This window comes from Mesoplodon bidens (assembly GCF_964165515.1).
Source record: "Mesoplodon bidens genome assembly, chromosome: 13".
Classification (NCBI taxonomy): domain Eukaryota; kingdom Metazoa; phylum Chordata; class Mammalia; order Artiodactyla; family Ziphiidae; genus Mesoplodon; species Mesoplodon bidens.
In genome coordinates, this window is record NC_138169.1 from 16,695,264 (window position 1) to 16,722,857 (window position 27,594).

At 38.7% G+C, this 27,594-nt stretch overlaps 1 protein-coding gene across 6 annotated transcripts in view; it reads left to right on the top strand.

The window, feature by feature from the left end:
- Positions 1-27,594, top strand: part of TMEM116 (transmembrane protein 116) — a gene marked incomplete at its 5' end in the record, with an annotated part of 144,508 nt that overhangs the window by 85,286 nt on the left and 31,628 nt on the right. For 5 of the 6 annotated variants that reach the window (XM_081253209.1, XM_081253207.1, XM_081253208.1 and 2 more), the window contains 7 exons: positions 9,985-10,089; positions 16,514-16,563; positions 17,492-17,575; positions 17,920-18,058; positions 20,211-20,355; positions 20,897-20,970; positions 21,746-25,950. In XM_081253209.1, the coding sequence (XP_081109335.1) occupies positions 9,985-10,089; positions 16,514-16,563; positions 17,492-17,575; positions 17,920-18,058; positions 20,211-20,355; positions 20,897-20,970; positions 21,746-21,952 (804 nt within the window). In that variant the 3' untranslated portion in view covers positions 21,953-25,950. Of the gene's footprint in view, positions 1-9,984; positions 10,090-16,513; positions 16,564-17,491; positions 17,576-17,919; positions 18,059-20,210; positions 20,356-20,896; positions 20,971-21,745; positions 25,951-27,594 lie in introns of those variants that run through there. The other variant, XM_081253210.1, reaches the window with a different exon arrangement.

Sequence of the window (27,594 nt, forward strand, 5' to 3'; positions counted from 1 at the left end):
AATGGGGTGTTAAAGTCCCCTACTTATTATTGTCAATTTCTCCCTTTATGTCTGTTAGTATTTGCTTTATATATTTAGACACTTCTGTATTGGGTGCATATATGTTAATGAGTGTAGTAGCCTCCTCTGTGTTGATCCCTTTATTATTATATAATTCCCTTCTTTGTCTTTTATTATAGCCTATGTTTTAAAGTCTATTTAGTCTGATATGAATATTGCTACCCCTGCTTTCTTGTCATTTCCATTTGCTTGAAATATCTTTTCCCATTTTGTCACTTTCAGTCTGTATGTGTCTTTAGCCCTGAAGTGAAGTCTCTTGTAGGCAGCATATTGAAGGGTCTTGTTTTTTTCATCCAGTCAGCCACACTATGTCTTTTTTTTTTTGGTGGAACGCAGGCCTCTCACTGTTGTGGCCTCTCCTGTTGTGGAGCACAGGCTCCGGACGTGCAGGCTGAGCGGCCATGGCTCACGGGCCCAGCTGCTCTGCGGCATGTGGGATCTTCCTGGACCGGAGCATGAACCCGTGTCCCCTGCATCGACAGGTGGACTCCCAACCACTGCGCCACCAGGGAAGCCCCACACTATGTCTTTTGATTGGAGTATTTAGTCTCTTGACATTTAAAGTAATTTTTAATAGATATGTACTTATTGCTATTTTATTGCTTGTTTTCTCATTGTTTTTATAGTTCTTCTCTGTTCATTTCTTCTTTTAGTTTCTTCCCCTATGTTTGATGATTTTCTTTAGAAGTATACTTCTGTTTTTTTTCTTCTTAGTTTTTGTGTATCTATTGTAGGTTACCATGGGACTCATATATGTTGACCTATAATTATATCAACTTGTTTTAAACTGGTAATTTTTAAGTTCAGACACATTCTAAAAGATTTACATTTTTTACTCCCGTCCCCCACATTTTGTGTTTTTGATGTCATATTTTACATCTTCATGCTTATCCCTTATCTATTTATTGTAGTCATAGTCACTTTTACCATTTTTTATCTTTTATTCTACCTACTGGCTTATTTAATGGTTGATCCCCAGTCCTTACCATACATATATTTGCCTTTCCTGGTGGGATTTCCCCTTTCCTGTAGATTCTTATTTCTTTTCCACTTAGAGAAGACCCTTCAACATTTCTTTTAGGGTAGGTTTAGTATTGATGAACTGTTTTAGTTTTAGCTTATCTGAGAGATTCTTTGTCTCTCCTTCTATTCTAAATGATAGTCTTGCTGGGTAGAGTATCCTCGGTTGCAGGCTTTTCCCTTTCAGCACTTTGAATAATCATGCCACTCCCTTCTGGCCTGTAAAGTTGCTGCAGAGAAATCAGCTCTTAGCCTTATGGGGATTCGCTTGTATATGACTTTTTGTTTTTCTCTTGTTGCCTTTAGTATTCTCTTTAACTTTTGCCATTTTAATTATGATATGTCTTGTTCTGGGTCTGTTTGAGTTGATCTTGTTTGGGACCCTCTGTGCTTCCTGTACCTGGATATCTGTTTCCTTCTTCAGGTTTGGGAAATTTTTAGCCATAATTTCCTTAATTACATTTTAGATCCCCTTCACTCTCTCTTCTCCTTCTGGGATCCCTTATAATGTGAATGTTGGTATGCTTAATGTTATCCCAGAGATCTCTTGAATTGCTTTAATTTTTTAAAAAGTTGTTTTTCTTTCTGCTGTTACGATTGGATGATTTCCGTTATTCTGTCATCCAGATCACTTATGCATTCTTCTGTATCACTTAGTCTGCTATTCATCCCTTCTAGTGTGTTGTTTTTTATTTCAGCTATTGAATTATTCATTTCTGATTGGGTCTTTTTTTATATTTTCTAGTTGCTTGTTAAAATGTTCGCTGATTGCATCAGTTATTTTCCCTAATTCAGTTAACATTGGTAATTTAATTACCAATGTTTTGAATTCTTTATCTGGTAAATTGTTTCTTTCTGTTTCATTATTTCAGGGATTTTTCTCTTTCAATTGAGAGTAGTTCTTCTGCTTTTTCATTTGTGTAACTTTCTCTGCCTCTATGAATTTAGGTGAAATAGTTACCTATTGCAGTTTTGAAGGGGTGTTCTTATGAGGGAGTGTCCCTATACGGACTGTGTGTGTCCAGTGCCTTTGGTGGGAGAGCTGGATTTGACTTGTATGCAAGTCACATGTTTCCTCAGGGTGTGCTGGCAGCTATCACCCCAGTAGGGGGTGGGGCTGGAGATGGAGGGGCTCGAACTGGTACTGTGTGAGGCAGGACTTTCCCTCTGCTCAGTGGCCATCATGACCCTACGTGGGGCAGGGTCTGATCCCAAGTTACTGGAGCAGAACCCCTGAGGGTTGGACTCAGGCTGGCTCTGTTCCCTTTAAGTGTGTGTTTTTCTCTCTCCCCACACCAGGACTCTTGCCCCTGAGGAGGGGAGTGCCAAAGCAAGGGGGGCCCATGTGAGATAGAGGTCTGATGTGCTGCCTGTGTAAATGCCTGCGACTCCACTCAGATGCAGCCTCTGATGCAGGTGTCCTTTGTCCCTCACAGCCAGTCACTTTCCCAACCTCCACTGCTCTCGGCCCTCTTTGCTCCATAGAGCTGGTGGAGGCCTGTGTGGACTCTCGGTGTGTATTGGGAGGTGAGCTGTGTAGAGTGACACCACAGCTTTGTCTTTTTTTTTTTTTTTTTTTTTTTTGCGGTATGCGGGCCTCTCAGTGTTGTGGCCTCTCCCGTTGCAGAACACAGGCTCCGGATGCTCAGGCCCAGCGGCTATGGCTCACGGGCGCAGCCGCTCCACGGCATGTGGGATCTTCCCAGACTGGGGCACGAACCCGTGTTCCCTTCATTGGCAGGCGGACTCTCAACCACTGCGCTACCAGGGAAGCCCAGCTTTGTCTTTTGGTTGTTGAGTTGTAAGAGTTTTTAAAATATATTCTGAATAATAGATCCATATCAGATATATCATTTGCAAATATTTTCTCCCATTCTTTAGGTTGTCTTTTCACTTTCTTAATAATGTCCTTTTATGCACAAAGGTTTTAAAAAATAATTTATTGAGGTGAAGTTCACATAACATGAAATTAACCATTTTAAAGTGAATAACAGTTTAGTGGTATTTAGTACATTCACAGTGTTGTGCAACCACCATCTCTATCTAGTTCCAAAACATTTCTGTCCTTCCAAAGTAAAACAGCTTACTCATTAAACAGTTTCTCCCCATCTTTCCTACCCCCAACACTTGGGAACCACCAATCTGAGTTTAGTATCTATGGCTATATCTATTCTGTATTATTTGATGTAGTAATAAAGTCATTCAAAACGTGTGTCTGGCTTTGTTCACTTAGCATAATGTCTTTTTTTTTTTTTTAAACACAGGGAAGATTTTCTTTAAATAAATTTATTTATTTATTTATTTATTTATTTTTGGCTACGTTGTGTCTTCGTTGCTGCGTGTGGGCTTTCTTTAGTTGCAGCAAGTGGGGGCTAATCTTCATTGCAGTGCACGGGCTTCTTATTGTGGTGGCTTCTCTTGTGGAGCACAGGCTCTAGGCACACGAGCTTCAGCAGTTGTGGTGCATGGGCTTCAGTAGTTGTGGCTCATGGGCTCTAGAGTGCAGGCTCAGTAGTTGTGGCGCAGTCTCAGTAGTTGTTGCTTAGTCGCTTCACAGCATATGGGGTCTTCCTGGACCAGGGCTTGAACCCATGTCCCCTGCATTGGCAGGCAGCTTCTTAACCACTGCACCACCAGGGAAGCCCTAGCATAATGTCTTGAAGGATCGTGTACATTGTAGCATGTATCAGTACTTCATTCCTTTTTATGGCTGAATAATATTCCACTGTGTGTATACATCATAATTTGCTTATTTGTTCTTCTGATTATGGACATTTGCACTGCTTCTATCTTTTCACCTTTATATACATGCATGTACGTGTGATTGAGTACTTATTTCCAATTATTTTGGGTATATACCTAAGAGTGGAATTGTTGAATCATACAGTAATTTTATGTTTAATTATTTGAGGAAGCACCAAATGATTCACATTTTTGATGCTCTTAATTCCTTTGTGTAGATCCAAATTTCTATCTGTTGTTACATTTACATTTTTTCCCTGAAGTACTACTTTTAACATTTCTTATAGTAATGGTGTACTTCAGTGTAATCTCTCAGCTTTTGTTTGTCTGAAAAAGTCCTTTTTTTGGAAGGTATTTTCACTGTGTATAAAATTCTGGGTTGACAGATTTTTTTTTTCCCTTTCAGTATTTTAAAGATGTTGCTCCTAATGTTTTCTGGATTGCATTGTTTCTGATTGTTTCTGCATTGTGTGTGCTATCATTCTCATCTTTGTTCTTATGTATGTAATGTGTCTTTTTGCTCTAGATGCTTTTGGTATTTTCTGTTTTCTCCTGACTTTCAGTGATTTGATTATGATGTCTCCTTTTTAAATTTTAAGTATAGTTTTATTTAATTCATTAATTTATTTGGCTGTGCCATGAGGCATGTGGGATCTTAGTTCCCCGACCAGGGAGCGAACCTGTGCCTCCTGCACTGGGAGTGCAGAGTCTTAACCAGTAGACTGCCAGGGAAGTTCCTAAATTGAAGTGTAGTTGAGTTACAATATTGTGTTAGTTTTAGGTGTACAGCAATGTGATTCAGTTCTATATATATGTTTTTTCAGATTTTCCATTATAGATTATTACAAGGTATTGACTATAATTCCCTGTACTATATGGGAAATCCTTGTTGCTCATCTATTTTATGTATAGTAGTTTGTATTTGTTAACCCCCGTACTCCTAATTTGTCCCTCCCCATTCCCTCTTCTCTTTGGTAACCATAAGTTTGTTTCACATATCTGTGAGTCTGTTTATGTTTTGTGTACAGATTCATTTGTATTATTTTTAGATTGCACATATAAGTGATATCATATATATTTGTCTTTCTCTGACTTACTTCACTAAGTATAATATTCTCTAGGTTCATCCGTGTTGCTGCAAATGGCAATATTTCATTCTTTTTTATGGCTGAGTAATACTACATTGTATATATACCACATCTTTTTTAAAACTTTTTAAAATTTAAAAAAAAATTTTTATTTTTATTTTTTAAATTTATTTTTATTTAAAAGTTTTCATTTTATATTGGACTATTTTGATTTAGTGTCGTGTTAGTTTCAGGTGTACAGCAGTGATTCAGTTATACATATACATATATCTATTCATTTTCAGATTCTTTTCCCATTTACGTTATTACAGAATACTGAGCAGAGTTCCCTGTGCTATACAGTAGGTCCTTGTTGGTTGTCTGTTTTAAATACAGTAGTGTGTATATGTCAATCCCAAACTCGCAATTTATCCATCTCCCCCCTCCTTTCCCCTTTGGTAACCATAAGTTTGTTTTCTATGTCTATGAGTCTGTTTCTGTTTTGTAAATAAGTTCATTTGTATCATTTTTTTAGATTCCATATATAAATGTTTCATCTTTCATTGTCTAACTTACTTCACTTATTTATTTATTTATTTTTGGCCACGCAGCACAGCTTGCAGGGTCTTAGTTCCCCGACCAGGGTTTGAACCCAAGCCACAACAGTGAAAGCACCAAGTCCTAACCACTGGACCACCAAGGAATTCCCTGACTTACTTCACATAGTATGATAATTTCCAGGTCCATCTATGTTGCTGCAAATGGCATTATTTCATTCTTTTTTATGGCTGAGTAATATTGCATTGTGTGTGTATAACCACATCTTCTTTAGCCATTCATCTGTTGATGGACATTTAGGTTGCTTCCATGTCTTGGCTATTGTAAATAGTGCTACTGTGAACATTGGGGTGCATGTATCTTTTCAAATTAGAGTTTTCTCTGGGTATATGCCCAGGAGTAGGATTGCTGGATCATATGGTAACTCTAATTTTAGTTTTTTAAGGAACCTCCATACTGTTCTCCATAGTGGCTGTACCAATTTATATTCCCGTCAACATTGTAGGCTGGTTCCCTTTTCTCCACACCCTGTCCAGCATTTATCATTTGTAGACATTCTGATGATAATCATTATGATTGGTGTGAAGTGATACCTCACTGGGTTTTGATTTGCATTTCTCTAGTAATTAGTGATGTTGAGCATGTTTTCATGTGCCTGTTGGCCATCTGCATGTACTCTTTAAAGAAATGTCTATTCAGGTCTTCTACCCATTTTTAGATTGGGTTGTTTGATTTTTTTTTGATATTGATTTGTATGAATTGTTTGTATATTTTGGATATTAACCCCTTGTTCATTGCATCATTTGCAAATATTTTCTCCTATTCCATAGGTTGTCTTTTCATTTTGTTGATGGTTTCCTTTGCTGTACAAAAGCTTTTAAGTTTGATTAGGACCCATTTGTTTATTTTTGTTTTTATTTCTATTGCCTTGGGAGACTGACCTAAGAAAACATTGTTACGATTTATGTCAGAGAATGTTTTGTCTATGTTCTCTTCTAGGACTTTTATGGTGTCATGTCTTATACATAGGCTTTAAACCATTTTGAGTTTGTTTTTGTATATGGTGTGAGTGAGTGTTCTAACTTCATTGATTTACATGCGGCTGTCCAGCTTTCCCATCACCACTTGTTAACTGACTGTCTTTTCTCCATTGTATATTCTTGCCTCTTTTGTCATAGATTAGTTGACCTATGTATGTTATGTGTCTTTTTGCTCTAGGTGCATGGGTTTATTTCTGGGCTCTCTGTTCTGTTCCATTGTACTATATGTCTGTTTTTGTGCCAGTACTACACTGTTTTGATTATTGTAGCTTTGTAGTATAGTCTGAAATCTGGAAGCATTATGCCTCCAGCTTTGTTCTTTTTCCTCAGAATTGCTTTGGCAATTCTGGGTCTTTTGTGGTTCCATATAAATTTAAGGATTATTTGTTCTAGTTCTGTGAAAAATGTCATGGTTATTTTAGTAAGGATTGCATTAAATCTGTAGATTGCTTTGGGTAGTATGGCCATTTTAACAATATTAAGCCTTCCAGTCCAAGCACATGGGATATTTTTCCATTTCTTTGAATCATCGTCTATTTCCTTTATCAATGTTTTGTAGTTTTCAGTGTATACACCTTTCATCTCCTTGGTCTTTCATCTCCTACGTATTTTTTTTTTTGGATGCGATTTAGAATGGGATTGTTTTTTCACTTTCTCCTTCTGATATTTCATTGTTAGTGCAAAGAAATGCAACAGATTTCTGTATATTAATCTTGTGTCCTGCTACCTTGCTGAATTCATTTATTAGTTCTAACAGTTTTTGTGTGGGACTTCAGGGTTCTCTCTATAGAGTATCATGTCATCTGCACATCTGCAGGTAGTGGCAGTTTTACCTCTTCCTCTCCAATTTGGATACGTTTTATCTCTTTTTCTTGTCTGATTTCTGTGGCTAGGACTTCCAGTATTGTGCTGAATAGAAGTGGTGAGAGTAGGTATCCTTGTCTTGTTCCTGAATTTAGTGAGAAGGCTTTCAGCTTTTCATCGTTGAGTATTATGTTGGTTATGGGTTTGTTGTAAATAGCTTTTATTATGTTGAGATATGTTCCCCCCATACCCACTTTGGTGAGAATTCTTATTATGAATTGATGTTGAATTTTGTCAAATGCTTTTTTCTGCATCTATTGAGATGGTCATGTGGTTTTAGCCTTTCCTTTTGTTGATGTGGTGTATCACATTGATTGATTTGCATATGCTGAACCATCTTTGTGGCCCTGGAATAAATCCAGCTTGATCATGGTGTATGATTCTTTTTATGTGTTGTTGAATTTGGTTTGCTAATATTTTGTTGAGGACTTTGGCATCTATATTCATGATTACCTTGTGCCTTGGTGTGGTTTCTTCATGTTTCTTATGTTTGGTTTTGTTAAGCTTCTTGGACATGGTGGTTAATATTTTCATCATATTTGGAAATATTTTGGTTATTATTTCCTCAAACATATTTTCTTTGCTTCTCCCTTTCTCTCTACTCCTTCTGGAATTCCAATCCCAGGTGTGTTAGCCCACTTGTATTCCACAGCTCACTGAAGTTATGTTCATTTTTTTTCGAAGTCTTTTTTCTCTAGATGTTTCATTTTAGTTTCTATTTCTGTGTCTTCAAGTTTACTAATTTTTTGCAGTTTTTAATTTTCCATATTTTAAATTCCATATATTATATTTTTCATCTCTAGAATTTCAACTTGGATCTTTTTTATATCTTCCATTTCTCAATGTTGTGCTCATGCTTTCCTCTACCTTCTTGGACATATTGAGTGTATTTACAATAGTTCCTTTAACATTTTTGTCTTCTCATTTTTATAATCTATGTTGTATCTGGGTCCATTTCTATTGATTAATTTTTCTCTTAGTTATGGGCTATAATTTCCTGCTTATCTACATGACTTACAATATTTTAGTAGACACCAGACATTCTAGATTTAACATTGTTGGGTATTAGGTTTTATATACATACATAAATTTTATATACATATATAAATCCCCTTTAAATTTGGACATTTTGTCTTAGATATAGTTAACTCTGAGTCTGTTTGATCCTATTTTTTGAAGGCTTGCTTTTTAAGCTTTAGTTAGGGAAGTATTTCATGTACAGCTAATTTGGTCCCAATAGTAAGACAATACTCTGCTTATGATTCTATCTTATTATTCTACAGTACTGCCATTCCAGCCTACGGATTAGGAAGTCATTCCACACTGGCTGATGGGAACACAAGCTATTCCTTCAGGGATTCCTTTGGAGATTGTTCCACCTACTCCTTTCTGGTGCTTCTTTCTCTTCTCTTCATGGTTTTCTCTCCCATGTGTGTAGATCAATACTTAATCAAAGACTTGAAGGTACCTCTGCATATCTCCAGAGCACTATGTCTCTGTGTGTCTGCCTCTTCTCTGATAATTTGCTTCACACATTTTAGCTGCCTTAGCCTCCCAAACACTGAAATGTCTCCACAACTCACCAGGACAGCTTGTCTCTGTTTGGATTCCCCATCACTGCACTCACTTTTCCTAGCCAGGTAGCTGGGGAACTTGATGAACTCAATTTGTTCGTTTTTCTTCTTTCAGGGATTACTGTTCTGTAATGATGTTATCCAGTGTTTGAAAACAGGGTGTTTTCATATATTTTGTCCAATTTTTAGTTTTTAAGGCTGAAAGACAAATTCTATTCATGTTATTTCATCAAAGGTGGAAGCAGAAATTCCTTCTCTTGGATTTTGTGCTGCTGGTTCATTGTGATCTTGTCAGCTCTTTGATGCTTTTAAAGATTTAAAAAACATTTTATTCAGCATATTTAGTTCTTTTGATTGGAAAGTTTGGTTAAGACAGCCTAGGCTATCATTATTAGAAATGGAAATTCTTATGACCTTTTCTTTTTTGAAAATTTTTATTAGAGTATAGTTGATTTACAATGTTTTAGTTTCAGGTGTACAGCAAAGTGAATCAGTTATACATATAGCCACTCTTTTTTAAGATTATTTTCCCATATAGGCCATTACAGAGTATTGAGTAGAGTTCCCTGTGCTATTCAGTAGGTCCTTATTAGTTATCTACTTTATATATAGTAGTGTGTATATGTCAATCCCAATCTCCCAGTTTATCCCTCCCCCGACCCCTTATCCCCTGGTAACCATAAGTTTGTTTTCTATATCTGTGACTCTACTTCTGTTTTGTAAATAAGGTCATTTGTACCCTTCTTATGTCCTTTTCAATTAAAAAATAAAATAGAAGAAGATTCTATGATATCCTCATAAAATTAGAACAGTTGGGTGAGAGGAGGTGGATAATGCTGTGGTTCCTCTGAACATTCAAAAGGATAAAATAAGGAAGCTGGGACATATTTTAGGCCTGGGTAGGTTTCCCAGACTTGGCCCCATTTTGCATGGTATGGATAGTATATGGTAAGTTACTAATAGACCAGTAGGTAGGATTCTTACAGCAGAAAGTAATGTAGAAAATCGAAGGAAGCCATAGTGGGACAGTTATGATGGGCTGTTTTGATTTTCACCTAGATATTCTACATTTCCTCATTTTTCTACACTGTCAATTACATCTGGTACCTGTACAAAGAGCTGAGGACGAAACCCCACCAGAGTGGACAGAGCACAGTTCCACTGGTAAGTTTTATTCAGAGCTAATAGTTATGAACAGTATGCTAAGACAAACCTATACATCCTTGACAAACAGTTAGCACTCAGCACTGGTGGAGTTTCCAGTCTGTTGACATGACTTCCTCTTCTCTCTTGCCGTCACTGCCACCACCAGCAGGATTTGATTATAGGAAATATTATTTATAGTATTGCCATTCCTGCCTGGTTCCTTTCAGTAAGGGAAATCCTTCTTGGCTCTATGCCAATCTGTCATTATTTTTAGAGTAAAGAAAAAGATCTTGGAGAGCAGTTAGGGAAAGTGCTCAGCCAGCTAACATGGGATTTGGGCTACAGGTATTGGAAAGGGAGGGTGTTTGTTCTGCTCTGATGTATTTCTTTGGTATGTGTGGGTAACAGGTATTGGTATGCAGAAGGGCAGAGGAATTCATGTGTGGTAATCAGAAAACAAGATGGATCCAGGGAGCAACTGTCTTTCCTTCTTTGGTTCACAAAGAGTTTTGGGCACTGTCTAGCATTACAAAAAGAGAGGAGAACGCAAAGTCAGTGAGTCAGTACATCTGGATTCTTTTTTGTGTATACATATCTTACATGTCACATAGTTCACCTATTTCATGTGTACAATTCAGTGGTTTTAAAAGTAAACTTACCAGGTTGTAAAATTATCATCATAAATCAGTTTCAGAATATTTTATTTGCCCCAATAAGATCCTTCATGCACATTTACTGTTAATCCATTTTCCGTACCCTGCCCTAGGCAACCACTAATATACTTTCTGTCTGTATAAATTTTCCTTTTCTGGACATGTCATATAGACATTTCATATATCATACAAAATGTAGTCTCTGTGTCTGGTTTATTTTATTTAGCATAATGCTTTTGAAGTTCATTCATTGTAGTATGTCTAAGTAATTCATTCCTTTTTATTGCTCAATAGTATTCTATTGTATAGTACACTTAGTTTCTTATTTCTGATTCTTTCAGTAAATCACTAAGTGATTTAACAAGACATTTTTATGATGTTAGCAATTTTCATTTCTTTAAATGTCTTTATGTATTTTAATCTTACTATACATATCTTACAAATATTCCAGCCCTTTTATTTCTGTAGTATCCATTCTGTTGTGGATTTTTGAAGGGGAATTTTTGTTCAAGAGCACCATGGAGTAAATGAATCTGGAAATCCTCCCAACATACTTCTTCCAGAGCCTACAGATCAGTTCTGGAACAAATGAAAGTTGTATACTGTCATGTATATGGGGAAACTCAGCAAATGTTTGTTGAATGAATAAATGGTATTATAGCACTGTGAAAAGAGCATTTGAAAGTGAATCAGGAGATCTTATAAACCTAGTTCTGTCATTTATCTCCTGTATGTCCTTGGACATGTCATCTCCCTTTCTTGGGCTTCAACTTTTCATCATAAAAATGAAGTGCTGGTCTATATGATCTTTAATATCTTCTTCCAGCTCTAAAATGCTACAATACTCTTAAATTCTCACTTGACTGACTTCTTAAGAAGATACTCTTCTTGCTTTTTGTAGCCTTGCTCTAGATACATACTGCTGGAAAAGGGCAGGAGTATAGAATGCTTTTAATTTTTTTTCTCTCTTTTTTTTCTTTTTTGTTGTAAGGACAAAGTGCAGTAAGGAAATCCTTGAAAAATTAATATGACGAGACCCCCTTATCAGCATCCCAGACTAGATATTACAGCCTGTACAAGTACTGCCAATAGAACTCTTTGCAATGATCAAAATATTTTATGTACTGTTCAGTTTTATAGCCGCTAGTCATATGTGGCTACTGAGCACTTGAAATGTGGCTGATGTGATTGAGGAACTGAATTTTTATATCATTTAATTTTTTTTTAATCTCTATTTTCTTTAATCTTAATTTTAATTCAACCACATGAAGCTAGTGGCTACTGTATTGTACAGCCCAGGACTATATTCTGATCCTTTCATCTCTTGTTTACCTCTGAGGATTCAACCCTTACAATTACTCTTTTATATTTTCAACTTGTATAGTTTCTTAGCTCCCTGCAATTTAGTAATGACCCATGGCTATATATCCATTTTACATGTTTGTTTACATAATCCTACAATCCTGCAGCTAGAAGATACTACAAAGAAACAATTAGTTCAGTTCCCTCCCTTCAAGCAGATTAATGTCAAAAAAGTTCAAGATGGGCTTCCCTGGTGGCGCAGTGGTTGAGAATCTGCCTGCCAATGCAGGGGACATGGGTTCGAGCCCTGGTCTGGGAAGATCCCACATGCCGCAGAGCAACTAAGTCCTCGTGCACCACAACTAATGAAGCCCATGAGCCTAGAGCCCGTGCTCTGCAACAAGAGAAGCCACTGTACTGAGAAGCCTGTGCACCGCAACAAAGAGCCCCCGCTCTCTGCAACTAGAGAACGCCTGTGTGCAGCAACGAAGACTCAACACAGCCAAAAATAAAAAAATAAATAAATTTATAAAAAAAAAAAAAAAAAAGTTCAAGAAATGTATAGATATAGTATTTAAAGTTTTTATTCATTCATTCACTCATAAGCTAAGAGACTAACTGGAATTTGAGAGAAGTTCTTCAGGCACAGAGTTATTCTCTAAAGAAGTAGTCATGAGACCAGAAGCCAAGGATGGGGACAACATGGGGGAATATTATCCTGAGTCTTGGGCTCCTGGTAGTAGAACAAATTAACCTTTTTTTTTAAAATTGAAGTATAGTTGATTTACAATATTATATTAGTTTCAGGTGTACAACATATTGATTCAATATTTATATAGATTATACTCCATTTAAAGTTATTACAAAATAATGGCTATATTTCTCTGTGCCATATAATATATCCTTGTTGCTTACAGAGCAATTTAATTTTTGAAGGAAAATAGAAGGAGAGATGTAAGATTAACTCTCATATATAATATTCTGTTGCTTTCTATGCATACAAATGCAGTATTGATAGTTCTCTTTATAACCCATGCTATGACACTAGTTCCAAGAAGACAAACTCTATTCCCAAATTTGCCCCCACTGCCTATTATTCTGGCATTATAGCTTTATATCAGGAGCCTTGAAGACTTGTTTTTCATTTTTGAGTTCTCTTTTAAATACCCCAGGAAGACTTCGGCCCTAAACTATTACTAGTAAGCTTTTTACCAGAGATTCATTGATAGTGGATAAGAACAGCAGTTAAACATAGAATAGCCACCTGATGATAGATAGAGGATAGAATAAAAAGAGAAGAAGAAACGTGAGTAGGAGAGGTCACCAAAGACTAATTTTACTTATTTCCCATGAAGTCGACACTGGCTGTTCTACTTTAAATCATTTGCTATTCCTGATCCAAAGTTCTTAGGGAAAATCAGTTACCCACCTCTGATTTTTTTTTTTTTGCGATACGCGGGCCTCTCACTGCTGCAGCCTCTCCCGTTGCGGAGCACAGGCTCCGGACGCACAGGCTCAGTGGCCATGGCTCATGGGCCCAGCCGCTCCGCGGCATGTGGGATCCTCCCAGACCGGGGCACGAACCCGTGTCCCCTGCATTGGCAGGCAGACTCTCAACCACTGCACCACCATGGAAGCCCCCACCTCTGATTATTGATTAATTACTCACTTAATCCTTACTGATCCCTAACAATGGCATTCCAGAGTATAATATGATCTCTGCCTTAAAATATTGGATTGGCCAAAAAGGTTATTTGGCTTTTTCCGTAAGATGGCTCTAATAGTGCTTAGTTGTCTTTAAGTTCATTTGAAACAATTTTGTTAGATCGTATTTTGACAGCTGTCATATTGGCATGCATTTTTAAAAAATTGATCAAAATTGGTGAGTTTTTGTATAGCCATTTTAATATTGAAGATGGAAGAAAAAAAGCAACATTTTCGGCATACTGTGCTCTATTATTTCAAGAAAGGTAAAAACGCAGTGCAAAAAAAGATTTGTGCAGTGTATGGAGAGGTGCTGTGACTGATCGAACGTGTCAAAAGTGGTTTGCGGGGGCTTCCCTGGTGGCGCAGTGGTTGAGAGTCTGCCTGCCAATGCAGGGGACACGGGTTCGAGCCCCGGTCTGGGAGGATCCTACATGCCCCGGAGCAACTAGGCCTGTGAGCCACACCTACTGGGCCTGCGCGTCTGGAGCCTGTGCTCTGCAACAAGAGAGGCCGCAATAGTGAGAGGCCCGCGCACTGCGATGAAGAGTGGCCCCTGCTTGCCACAACTAGAGAAAGCCCTCGCGCAGAAACGAAGACCCAACACAGCAAAAATAAATAAATAAAAACTTTAAAAAAGAAAGTGGTTTACGAAGTTCATGCTGGAGATTTCTCAGTGGACAATGCTCCATGACTGGATAGACCAGTTGACATTGATAACGATCAAACTGAGACATAATTGAGAACAATCAACATTATACCACGTGGGAGATAGCCAACATACTCAAAATATCCAAATCAAGCATTGAAAATCATCTGCACCAGCTTGGTTATGTTAATCGCATTGAGGTTTGGGTTCCACAGAAGTTAAGTGAAGAAAGCCTTCTTGACTGTATTTCTGCATGCGATTCCCTACTTAAACGTAATGAAAACTTTTTTTTTTTTTTACGGTATGCGGGCCTTTCACTGTTGTGGCCTCTCCCGTTGCAGAGCACAGGCTCCAGACACGCAGGCTCAGTGGCCATGGCTCACGGGCCCAGCCACTCCGCGGCATGTGGGATCTTCCTGGACTGGGGCACAAACCCGTGTTGCCTGCATCGGCAGGCGGACTCTCAACCACTGCACCACCAGGGAAGCCCAAAACCTTTTGTTTTTAAAACAAATTGTGACAGGCGATGAAAAGTGGATACTGTACAATAATGTGGAATGGAAGAGATTGTGGGGCAAGTGAAATGAACCACCACCAACCACACCATAAGCCAGTCTTCATCCAAAGAAGGTGATGTTGTGTATATGGTGGGATTGGAAGGGAATGCTCTATTATGAGCTCCTTCCAGAAAACCAAACGATTAATTCCAACAAGTACTGCTCCCAATTAGAACAACTGAAAGCAGCGCTTGAGGAAAAGCATCCGGAATTAGTCAACAGAAAACGCATAATTTTCCATCATGGTAACGCAAGACTGCATGTTTCTTAGATGACAAGGCAAAAACTATTGCAGCTTGGCTGGGAAGTTCTGATTCATGTGCTGTATTCACCAGACATTGCACCTTTGGATTTCCATTTGTTTTCGTCTTTACAAAATTCTCTTAATGGAAAAAATTTCAATTCCCTGGAAGACTGTAAAAGACACCTGGAACAGTTCTTTGCTCAAAAAGATTAAAAAGTTTGGGAAAGATGGAATTACGAAGTTGCCTGAAAAATGGCAGAAGGTAGTGGAACAAAATGGTGAATACGTTGTTCAATAAAGTTCTTGGTGAAAATGAAAAATGTGTCTTTTATTTTTACTTAAAAACTGAAGGAGCTTTTTGGCCAACCCAATAGAAAAAATTTTGTTTTCTATTATATTAAGACGTTCTGTTCAAAATCTCTCTCCATAAACTCCTAGTGGATATGGGCCATTCTTCTGTAAGTTGTTTTACAGTGTCTAATACAACTGGGAATTTTTGAAATGTTCTTTCTTCTAGATAGGTCTTATATTCAAAGGGCTTTTTTGACTCTGCCCTATTATACTAAACCTGGCCTATAATGGTTTCTGCTGGTCGTCTTATACATAGACTTTTACTCCACCCATATGGTCTGAAAAGTCTACACCTCCCTTGATCTAAAAGAGAAGAGGATTGAACTGTTATTAGAAGATGAAGGATTATGGTGTGATTTCATATTTGCCTTTCTTCTTAAGAGGATTTGTTGTGGTATCCAAATCTTATATTAAGCTACTTTCTACAGGCCCTCTTTGTGGATTTTGGTGTACTTTTTAGAATATAGTAATACAGATAAAATTCTGTTATCTTCAGTGCTAAGGAACTATCTATTTCATTGAATTTAAAAAAATAAATTTATTTATTTATTTATTTTTGGCTGCATTGGGTCTTCGTTGCTGCACGCGGGCTACTCTTTGCTGCAGCGCGCAGGCTACTCATTGCGGTGTCTTCTCTTGTTGCGGAGCACGGGCTGTAGGCACACGGGCTTCAGTAGTTGTGGCTCGCAGGCTCTAGAGCACGGGCTCAGCAGTTGTGGCACTCGGGCTTAGTTGCTCCGTGGCGTGTGATATCTTCCTGGACCAGGGCTCGAATCCCTGTCCCCTGCATTGGCAGGCGGATTCTTAACCACTGCACCACCAGGGAAGCCCCCTATTTCATTGAATTTTATATCAAATATTGCTTAACTGAAGTAAACCTGCTGTTGGGAATTTTTGTACTGTCAAATGGTAAATGATGATCTGGTATTGTAATATGACTGGCAATATCCTAAGACATTACTCACATTTATTCTTTTCATAGGTTATAGGTTATACCTGTCGAGTTAGTCAAATAGCCATCATTTTGTCAAGGTAAGATTTTTGCTTTCCTTCCTAGCAAGGTGTAGGCTCTCGTTAGTCTTGGGTCTAGGTAGGAACAAATAGGAGGACAATGCCCTTATTTCCATTGATTCTGTCACTCCTGGGTCCTCACAGAGCTTTACTAAGTAAGAAACAACAAATGTGTGATCATTGATTCCATTTCCCAGGTAAAATAGGCAAGCAATTTGAAGTTTCAGATTGGGTTTTAGTCCCAGTTCTGCCATTAACTCTATGTGACCTTCAATAAATATTTCCCTTTAAGTCTTTTGACTTCTAATTCCTTTTCATATATCATGAAAAGTTGTAATAGGTGGTTTTCAAGATCTTACTCACCTTTATAACATTGGGTGAGACTCTTAATATTATTAAGCTCAGAAAGGATCTGGATTTCACCTAAAGTGGTAGTCATATTGAGTTGGTTTTAGACTTTATAACTTTTACTCCTAGATCTTTTCCTCTTATAGGGATCTGGATATATTTCGCTGCATAAATAACTGGTTGCTTAAAGCTGTGCTTTGGAAAAGCTCTCAGGAAGGAGCTGATGAGAATGAAGTTATTACTGGTCACCATGAAAAGTGAAACAGACTGATCACAGAGCTCCTTGGTAGCTTTTTCATTTCACGATTACCCACTTGGATTTTTAATCTGATCATACAGCTCCCAGAGACTCTCTGTGAAACTCTGTTAGGGTTTATTAACCTAGGTATAAAATACATTTCCCACTCCACTTCCCCAGGAACTTGAAAAGAAGGTATACTTAAAGTTTTTGAGGTACTTTCCTTGAAGGAATTAAATGTATATGTATTTGTGGAGAGCGGGTGGGGTGATGGAGTTGGAAGAAGGACAGGAGAATATTTTGCAACGGGAAAATGGCATAAAAAAGTCTGAATATTAGGGTGATAAGTTTTTTTCCTCCCAGCCTGATACCTCTACTATTGATGATACCTGTATTCTGTTTGGGCAATGCCAGTGAATGTTTCCGCAACTTCAGCCAGAGCCACAGGTAAGTAAGGACCAAACCTATCATTTTTATAATAGACTACACCTATTCTTTTCTATAAATAGAGATGGAAGAAGACTTTGTACATATATTCTGGCCAAGGTGCTTGTATTTGAAATGGGCTTTGGACAAGTTGTACAGTCAAGACCAAAAATATATAAGCGGGAATACAACACAAAATGACTAGATGATAATGTGTCAGTGAGAAGGAACAAGGTGTTATGGGCAAGGCTTAGCTAAATGATAAGTTAAATTACGTACTCATTATTAACTTTTGTTGCACCAAATAGGTACCTCTCTGGTCTTGTACCTGTAGCAGCATTCCTGACCATTGATTCTCTTCCTAGGTGTATCCTGATATACTCACCACCAACAGCCATGGCTAAAGTCCTGCCTTCTGCCAACACATCAGTCTGTAGCACACTTTATTTTTATGGGCTTATCATTTTCCTGGCCAGCTTTCTACTCAGCCTCCTCACCATTGTGGTATGGTGCCACCCTACTTGCCTTTATGGAAAGAGAGGGGGCGGTTGGGTGGGATGGGGCAGTATTCCCAGGCCTGGGAAAGATGGGGCGGAGAGGCACTTCTTATAGTCCTAGAATTAAGAAAGTGTCTAGTAGATATTGATAATTTAATTACTACCTCAGTCTTTTGGACTTCCCAAGATCAAATGATGAGTGGGGAAAAGAGCCTATATTCATTATGTGAGAATTATGCTCACTCTAGAAATAATGTGTTCCTGTGGATCCTCATGGATTACCAGACCGGAAAACTACTATGTGTCAGGTATATTCTTTATAAAGTATAATACTCTGGAACATAGGACATCTTCTCTGTTTTAATTTTCCAAATAATTAAAGCGTTTTCTTAGTTCTTTATTGACTATAAATTTGCATTTATGCTATGTCTAACTGGGTTTAAAGTGCTGAGTGACTCAGACAGTTATTAAATACTCATTTGACATCATCAGACTGATGGACAAGTAATCATCCATGGGACAATACATTATTTATATATAACTGCCCAGTACAAAATCAGTAAGCAAGTGAATATGCCTTATTATTTGTCATATCTACTTTTCAGTATCATTTTCTCCTCTTTTCATATGCTAGTTCAGGGATTATAAACTATCTGGTTGCAGACCAACTTTATCCCACAGTTTTTTTCCTTTTGCTAGCACAGCTAACATCTGTGAATGAAATACAATTGTGGAAAATTTTCTTTGACAATTCAAAAATAAGTTGTGAAGATAGCTTAGATCAAATAAGCAACTTTGTAAAGAATGCACAATGACTAGTTTATATTAAAATGGCCTTGATGGTTTTCATTTAGAACTGATTGACAGGAGAGACAGGTCTCCCAAAACCCGGCACCCTAGGGATTCCTGTTTGCTCCTTCAGAATAACCCAGACTTCAGTGGGCATTCAGGACTGGCATTCTGATTCTTTTGTAATCAGCAAACAGTGAACTGATTCTACTAGATGTAAATATTCTCAAATAAGTTCAAGCCTCTTTATGATTCCTATGTCTGTGGGGAAAGGAAACCACATGGCTAACCTTAAGTAATTGGGTTATTAACTTACAGAGTGGATCTGGATTATTAGGAAAAGTTTCAGATTTGGTCAGATTTTATTACCTAATTTACTCTCCACAAAAAGGACATTGAACTGATTTATATTTATTTCATTAACTAAACCGTATTCAAATTGCTCCCAAATGGAAGGGAAAAACAATCTGTTTTCCATCTAAGTGCAAGAAGAGACTTCCTAAAACGTTTTTTCTGGGAGTTGAGAATTTAAGCTGTCACAGTGCTAAAGTATTTATTTTAGGGGTATGAAGCACAGAACACTTTCTAACACGACCTTTATTTATTTATTTATTTTAAACATCTTTTTTTGGAGTATAATTGCTTTACAGTGGTGTGTTAGTTTCTGCTTTACAACAAAGTGAATCAACTGTACTGTATATGTAATTCACCATATACATATATCCGCATATCTCCTCCCTCTTGCGTCTCCCTCCCACCCTCCCTATCCCACCCCTCTAGGTGGTCACAAAGCACCGAGCTGATCTCTGTGTAACACAACCTTTAATAAAGTGTTTTTTTTTTTTTTTTTTTTTTTTTTTTTTTTTTTTTTTTGCGGTAGGCGGGCCTCTCACTGTTGTGGCCTCTCCCCTTGCAGAGCACAGGCTCCGGACGCGCAGGCTCAGCAGCCATGGCTCACGGGCCCAGCCGCTCTGCGGCATGTGGGATCTTCCCAGACCGGGGCACGAACCCGTGTCCCCTGCATCGGCAGGCGGACTCTCAACCACTGCGCCACCAGGGAAGCCCTAATAAAGTGTTTTAAAAGAGAATCTGGTTAGATCTTAGTTTTAACTTCTCATGCATATTGTGATTAAATTCACTGAGAAAAATGGAAGCCTGAGGGTTGATGTAAGGTTTATGTATTGAACATACATAGTTTGACTAATATCTTTCCATTTACCTGGCCAAGCAAAAGATCACTCTAGAGATAATTTTCTCTCAAAAAAAGCCTGGTCAGGTCCTAAGAGAAGGATCTCTCCAAAATGATGGGCTAGACCTGGGAAGTTCTAGTAAGCCTTAGGCACACTACTCACCGCTATACTCATGTTTAGGTCTTACTCATTCAAGCCCAGACACTTTATAAGAAGTTTCTGAAATCGACTGGCTTTCTGGGGAGTGAACAGTGGGCAGTGATTCACATTGTGGACCAGCGAGTACGCTTCTACCCAGTGGCCTTCTTTTGCTGCTGGGGCCCAGGTGGGTATCTTAATGGAAAGATTTGGGCAATGAAAAGGGTAACCATCAGATTGTGGTCAAGCAAAGTAGTCTCATCAAGAAGGAAGACTACACATTTCTGTCCAGCATGTAAAATTTACCTTCGTTCCACCCGTATCTTACTATGTTTTAGAAATTAAGAGAATTAGATGTGAGATGATATGAGAGGAAATGTACTGACAGAACTCAGAGATATTAACACCTGCCCTTTCTACTACATAAAGTGTGAGGATCAGATAGGATAATGTTTATGAAAGGGCTTGGTAAACATAAGTTAAGAATTGTAACTTATGATCCTCCTGTAGTATGTCTTGCCACCATTGCTACTCTAATAATCTGCAAAGTTTAATCAATGAGGAATAGCGGTTGGAGATCTGAGGCCAGTGGTTTATATAACTGGTTAATCTCACTGCTAGTCTTCATTATGCCTATAATCCTCACAATGCTTAGGTGTGTATACTGAAAAAAATTATGCTCAGGCAGCCAGGGCTGGCAGCAAGATTTATGCTTTGTGTTTTCACAGCTGTCATTCTGATGATCATAAAGATGACTAAGCCACAGGACACCAAACTTCACATGGCCCTCTATGTTCTCCAGGTAACACCTTGAACATCCAGCATTTCTGTTCTTGTACTCTCTTATCCTGTTCTCTTACATTGCCATTATTCAGTAAGCACGGTTTTTTCCCTTAGGGTATTTCTTTCTGCATTGCAAGAGAGAAATATATTATGTATATTCAGTTATGAAGAATGTGGAAATTTCCTCACAGATGAGGTAGATACCTTTGTGAAAGTGCTGCCATGCATTCCAGAGCATGTATATCTCAGGCCAACTTCATTTCATTGATGTGTTTTTTTTTAAGGGATGGGTAACAAAAAACAAGATCTACCAGATAATATTCTTATGAAACTCTGATAGTGACATAATTCTCTCTCACCCAGAGTGAAATGAATGGGATAAATTAGCTATTCTGGGTGAATGGAGAGAGAGAAATAAAGAAAAAATGATTCTCTCTTTTCATCCTTTATCAGATTTAAGAAGGGTTTTTTGGGTTATCTGACTATGGTGATAGGGCAGTTTCTTCAAGCCTAACCTGGGAAATGGGGCAATAAGGAGGGACATTGAAATGACTTCATTATCCTTATGTATATACTAAGAAATATGACTAACTCTCAGTCATCCATAACAAGGTACGGTGTGAAGAGTGAGTTCAGGAAGAGCTAGAAAAATATTTTTTAAAAACTGACACCAAATTTTGATTTTTGAGATAGAATAAATATAACAGTGATTTATAAATAAGAGGAATGGAAACTATTCCCCAAATCTCTGAAAACCTGAAGGATGGGCTCCATCACCCCTTCATCTCCTCCAGGCTCTAACAGCATCATCTCAGGGTCTGCTCAACTGTGGAGTATACGGCTGGACACAGTACAAGTTCTACCAACTAAAGCAAGAGGCTCGGCATGATGCAGACACCCAGACACCATTATTATGCTCACAGAAGAGATTCTATAGCAGAGGCCTAGATCCATTGGCGTCTACCATTGCTTTTCCTACTAGCACCTCCACCATTCTTTGAAACTGTAAAACTGGAACATCCAGAACTGGAATGATTCTACACTAATGGTTTGGGAAGAGTGTTTGGGAAGAACATCTTAAGTCTTTTCTAACCATGCCTTAAACTACGGAAGTGAAAGGGAATGTAGTGCCATGGTTAGTAGCTACTCTAGGTGAAGTGGGTGGGATCTAATCATTATTCTCAGATTCACAAGTAAAGTCACTATTCAGGGGGATGAAGCCACTTTCCACCTAAGAGATAGACTCATATTATTTCAATAGATATTAGATTTGTCTAAGTCTCTTCTACAAAAAATAAATTCCAAGTTATTATTTATATAAAGTATTTCCAGGCTCTCTACTCCATGGTTGTGGGGGAAGTAGTGTGGCATGCAACAACTTTCTCAGATCTTCACATTGCTGTTACTCTCCTTTTGGTTGTACAAAGTCCTGGGTTTACATTCTTTGAAGAGTTTTGGAAACTCAGAAGAAGCAAGGACAGAAGCTGTCAAAAAAAGTGAAAGGGGCTCAGTGGTTAAGAATCTGCCTGCCAATGCAGGGGACACGGGTTCGAGCCGTGGTCAGGGAAGATCCCACATGCCGCGGAGTACCTAAGTTTGTGCGCCACAGCTACTGAGCCTGCGCTCTAGAGCCCGCGAACCACAACTGCTGAAGCCCGCACGACCTAGAGCCCGTGCTCCGCAACAAGAGAAGCCACCGCAATGAGAAGCCCGTGCACCGCAAGAAGAGTAGCCCCCGGTCGCCGCAACTAGAGAAAGCCCGCGTGCAGCAATGAAGACACAAAGCAGCCAAAATAAATAATTAAAAAAAAAAGTGATAGTGGGATCCTCATACACACCACATCCTAGTCTCTTACATATTCCATGCCGTTCTAGGCCTTAACAATAGGAACCTTCCTGCTCCAGAAAATTAAGGCCAGTCTTTTGAAGTTACAGTGGATAATAAGATTTAAGAGAAATCAGGACTAAAACTCTGAATCAAAAGCTTCTCAACTCTCATTTATAAGCAAAAACCCAAGGTAGGTTTCATAGTGCTTGGAAGTAGAATTAGATTGAACCATATGAACTTGCTATTTTTGTAGGTGAAAATGGTCTAATATCATCAATTTTACATGGTTCAATCTGGCTGTAAGTGCTAAATATATGTGTATTGAATAAATGAATGAACAGATGAATGAATGACTAACAAGTAGAATTTAACCTTTGGGGAAAGAAAAGATCCCACACTGAAGAGGCTCATTCATGGGTAAGGATGTTTAATGTTTCTTCCTCTTTAGCCACATAACAAGTGATGTTTGGTCTCTCCAGTTAAGTCATTAACAAGGCCAAACTGAGGCCAGGGCATCAGATACTATGATGCCAAAACAAAGGGGAAAGCCAAATGGACAAAAACTGGAATGACAATCAACTAAAACATCTGGAACTAATAATCAGATACTTTTCACCTGATAAATTCCCTTCATCAGTGCAAGGCAAAATCCTTAAGATTAGAGAAAATTGACAGAGTAGATTATAATGGTGCATTAGACAGTATACTCTGAAAAGTAAGTTCCAGAGGTCTTTCCAAAAGAGTTCTCCGTAGAAACATTAGGGAGCTCAATAATAGCTCTTTAGGTTTTAGGCCATGAGCTTCAGCCTTACTATGGATGGTAACCTGACTTCATTATGTCAAGAACACATCTTGAGGCCTCCCAAGATGTATAGCACAGATTACTGGGTAGCACAGAACAAGGAAGATTGCCTTACCTAGAGAGCTGCTTTAACTTCTTTTAATTTAAAAACTAGTAAGAATTCAGCATATAGAAAGACAGATGGAAGCAAGATTCTCATTTCCGTAGACTTTGAGGGACACCAGAACTAAGGAGTCCAATTCTTAAAATGTCCTATCGGTATCACTTCATATTTGACTTTATTACCAGAAGGAAGATAATTATCAAATGTATGTCAGGTTTGTTCATCTTTCTTCTCTGATGAATTTTTTGCATTGACACTGGTGTTAGGTATTCTATAGATGTAGGCAAACAAAAAGATAGTAGGAATGAAAAATGATAAAATGTTAGGCAAGATTGAGATTATCAACTCTTCATCATACTGAGAGTAGGAGGGCCACTATTCAAACTATGTAACCCTTGAATTCACATGTAGGAGGGGCATAGACATAGATACAGTGGCAGTTCTTAAAATTCCTGCAAATACCCCTCCCATGACTCCATGACTTGTCCAGTTTACTGTCATAGTGGAGTATAGTTGTATCTATGCAGCTTTGATTAATACACATCTTCCATGAACCATAAGTTGTATCATCCTTCACCTCCTCCTCCTCAGCCCAGTCTGCAGCTTCAAAAAATCTCTGTACCCCAATACCACGTGTTCTGCATGGGGACCTGGGTGTTTGATGTTTTTCAATGCATGGGAGCCTTTGGATGTTTTCTCATAGCAGCCTCCCACTTTTTACATCTTTGGCCTTGCACTTGCTGAAGACTTTAAATATCCCTTTAGATTCACTGCCACAGTTTCCAAACCTGTCTCCCTTGGTATTCATTAATGTTAGCAACTTTCCTGGGCAACCTTTGTGCCCTTTTCAAAGATTTTAACACACAGATTCTCTAGGCGTCAAACCCGGCCTTGTCAACAATAACCTTGTTCCTTGCAAGGAGTGCCATCTTGCTTGTAGGTATCCGTGTGGCAGCACCTGGGGGTGCCATTACAGTATTCTGGGAGGTCACACTTATCCACACTGAGGTGGCAAGTTGTGGTTGCTTTTAGAGATTCACGGTTTTTGCAGCAAGATCCAAATGCATAATTTAAACCCTTCCTCAGCTGGCATGAGGGCAGACAACAGTGATCCTTTTGACAGTCAAGAACACTGCCATAGTCACATTCTTCTCCTTTATCTAATATCTTATTCCTACAATATGGCTTTCAAAAGGAGCTTTGGAGCTCAGTTCTATTAAATAGGCAGCCCTCTCTGTGCTTATGCAACAGCTGGTGGAAGTAGTGGAAGCTGCAGGTGCTGAAGCCCATATCTACAGTAATAAATTCATGCGTAGTACAGAGGTGCTGGCCATGGAACTTGCAGGCCACATGGTCATGCTTCACTCCCAAGTCATGGCCAACCTCATGAGCTATGAAAGCTGTGAAATGTGGTGTATCTTCATGAAAGAAAGATTCAGCACTGCTTTCATTCTTGGCAGTGCAGATACCACTGAGAAATGCATGGCCCTCATACTTCCCAAGAATTTGGCCAATAATCACATGAGCAGCATCATGTTTCATCCCTCTCAAGAGATTCCAGTCTTTCCAGTGTTTAAAATTTTGAAGTGTTTCCTGCAAATTCAGGAAGATTTGCACAAGGGTTTTCTGCATCCATATCCCTAACCCAGTAAGCACCCCTTTCACATTATATCCTTCGTGTACCTGTTGACCAGAGCATGGACATCTATTAACATCTTTGTGGTCTTGGTAACATTATTATTCCACATTTGGAATCACCTATTGTCAACCACAATCAACCTGTACATACTTGGGAAGTGGCCACATATAGGACATAGGAACTGAGGAAGGTTATATTTTGCTCTGAAATTGTGAAGTGCTTAAGAGCTCCTCTTGTTTATCTCCACGGATTACACAAGACTCACCTGATTTTAAAGATATGCTGTAAACCATATATATTCAATATATATAGGCTTGATACCAAAGACAGTGCCATCTAAGGTCAGGATTCCCTTTTGCCCTGAGCAAGTGCTGATTGTCACAAAAGAATCCAGGTCGTCCTCTGAATACTCAGTCATCCTGAATAAAAGCAAGACTAGTTTCCCATTTTGATGTGTATAAACAGGGAGCTTCCTGACAAATAATTCTTTCTTTTGCTTCAACTTAATAGTATGCCATTTTCCTTGTTTGAGCAGGACATTGGACACCTTTTCTGCTTTTTCTTCTGGTTCTCTGAACATCATCAGGTTCCTAGGGAAGACTATTTCATAATAGATTCCCACTACAGTGAATCCCTGGAAGAATAGTCACAATTACCAATAAAGTGACATGCAGCTTAACATGGGAAGGGCCCTTTCTCAAATGCCCTAAACGGCATTCCTTGAAGAAACATCACTCCAAACCTTATCCATGACCACTTGATTTCATAGAAGACAAGACAGGGAGCAGGCAAAGTAACTAACTGGGGTTGTCATTGTCATGGCCCAAGTGAAACAGCAAATGATCCCAGACCTCTGTGAGTTGACTTCCCTTGGACCCAAATCTTTGTCAGTGACACAGTTGTTTGGCCAAAGATCAAAGCTATGCTGCCTGCCAGAAGGATAACTGCTCCCACCCTCAGAGTATTACGTGATGACACCTACCTTTTGACTATGTCTCTTCCTACTCCTCTTGAGCTCTCTCTCTTCTGGAGTGTCCTTACTTTGCAACCACCCTCAAAGAACAACAGTTTTAGTGCTCCTTAGCTGAGCTCCTGCTGTCTTCATAGAGGAGTATACCAAGGAGAGGAAACTTGCAGAGGTCCAGCCAGTACAACGATCCAGGATCAGGCCCCAAGAAAAGAAAAATATATAACCTCTTCCCTTAGTCCCAGTTCCCATGGAACAGCCTTCCCCTCCTGTCATCCAGTACTCCTTTGAGTCATTGAAACTTAAGTTCCAGAGCAGAGGTTTGTGGATTTCTGGGTAGGTCACAGGCCTCTGCTGTTTAATGCCTTTTGCACCATTCCCTACTCTGTACCATACAGCCCATTTCAAACATCCAATCCTTTTCCTTTTTTTTATTATTCACAATATGTTTATTTGCTCAATCCTAGAATACATGTAAAGTATTTTTAGAGTAACTAACCCATGCCTCTGTGAAAAGTAAATACATGAACTGGAGAACAGTGTTTATTGGGTTAGCCAAAAGTTTCGTTCAGATTTTTCTGTAAGATGGCTCTAGTAGTGCTTAGGTGTCTTTAACTTCATTTGAAACAATTTTGGTAGATTGTATCGTGACAGCTGTCGTATCAGCATGCATTTAAAAAAAATCTTATCAAAATTGGTGAATTTTTGCAAAGCCATTTTAATATTGAAGATGTAAGAAAAAAACCAACATTTTCGGCATATTATGCTTCATTATTTCAAGAAAGGTAAAAACACAACTGAAATGGAAAAAAAGGTTTGTGCAGTGTATGTAGAAGGTGCTGTGACTGATTGAATGTGTTAGAAGTGGTTTGCAAAGTTTCGTGCTAGAGATTTTTTGCTGGACGATGCTCCATGGTCGGGTAGACTAGTTGAAGTTGATAGTGATCAAATTGAGATATTAGGGACTTCCCCGCTGGTCCAGTGGCTAAGACTCCGTGCTCCCAATGCTGGGGGCCTGGGTCCGATCCCTGGTAAGGGAACTAGATCCCACACGCTGCAACTAAAAGTTCGCATGCCTCAACTAAAGATCCCGCATGCTGCAATGAAGATCCTGCGTGCTGCAACTAAGACCCAGCACAGCCAAATTAATTAAAATGTTTTTTAAAAATTGAGACGTTAATTGAGAACAATCAAAGTTTATACCACGGGAGAGAGCCGACATACTCATAATATCCAAATCAAGCGTTGAAAATCATCTGCACCAGCTTGGTTATGTTATTCGCGTTGAGGTTTGGGTTCCACAG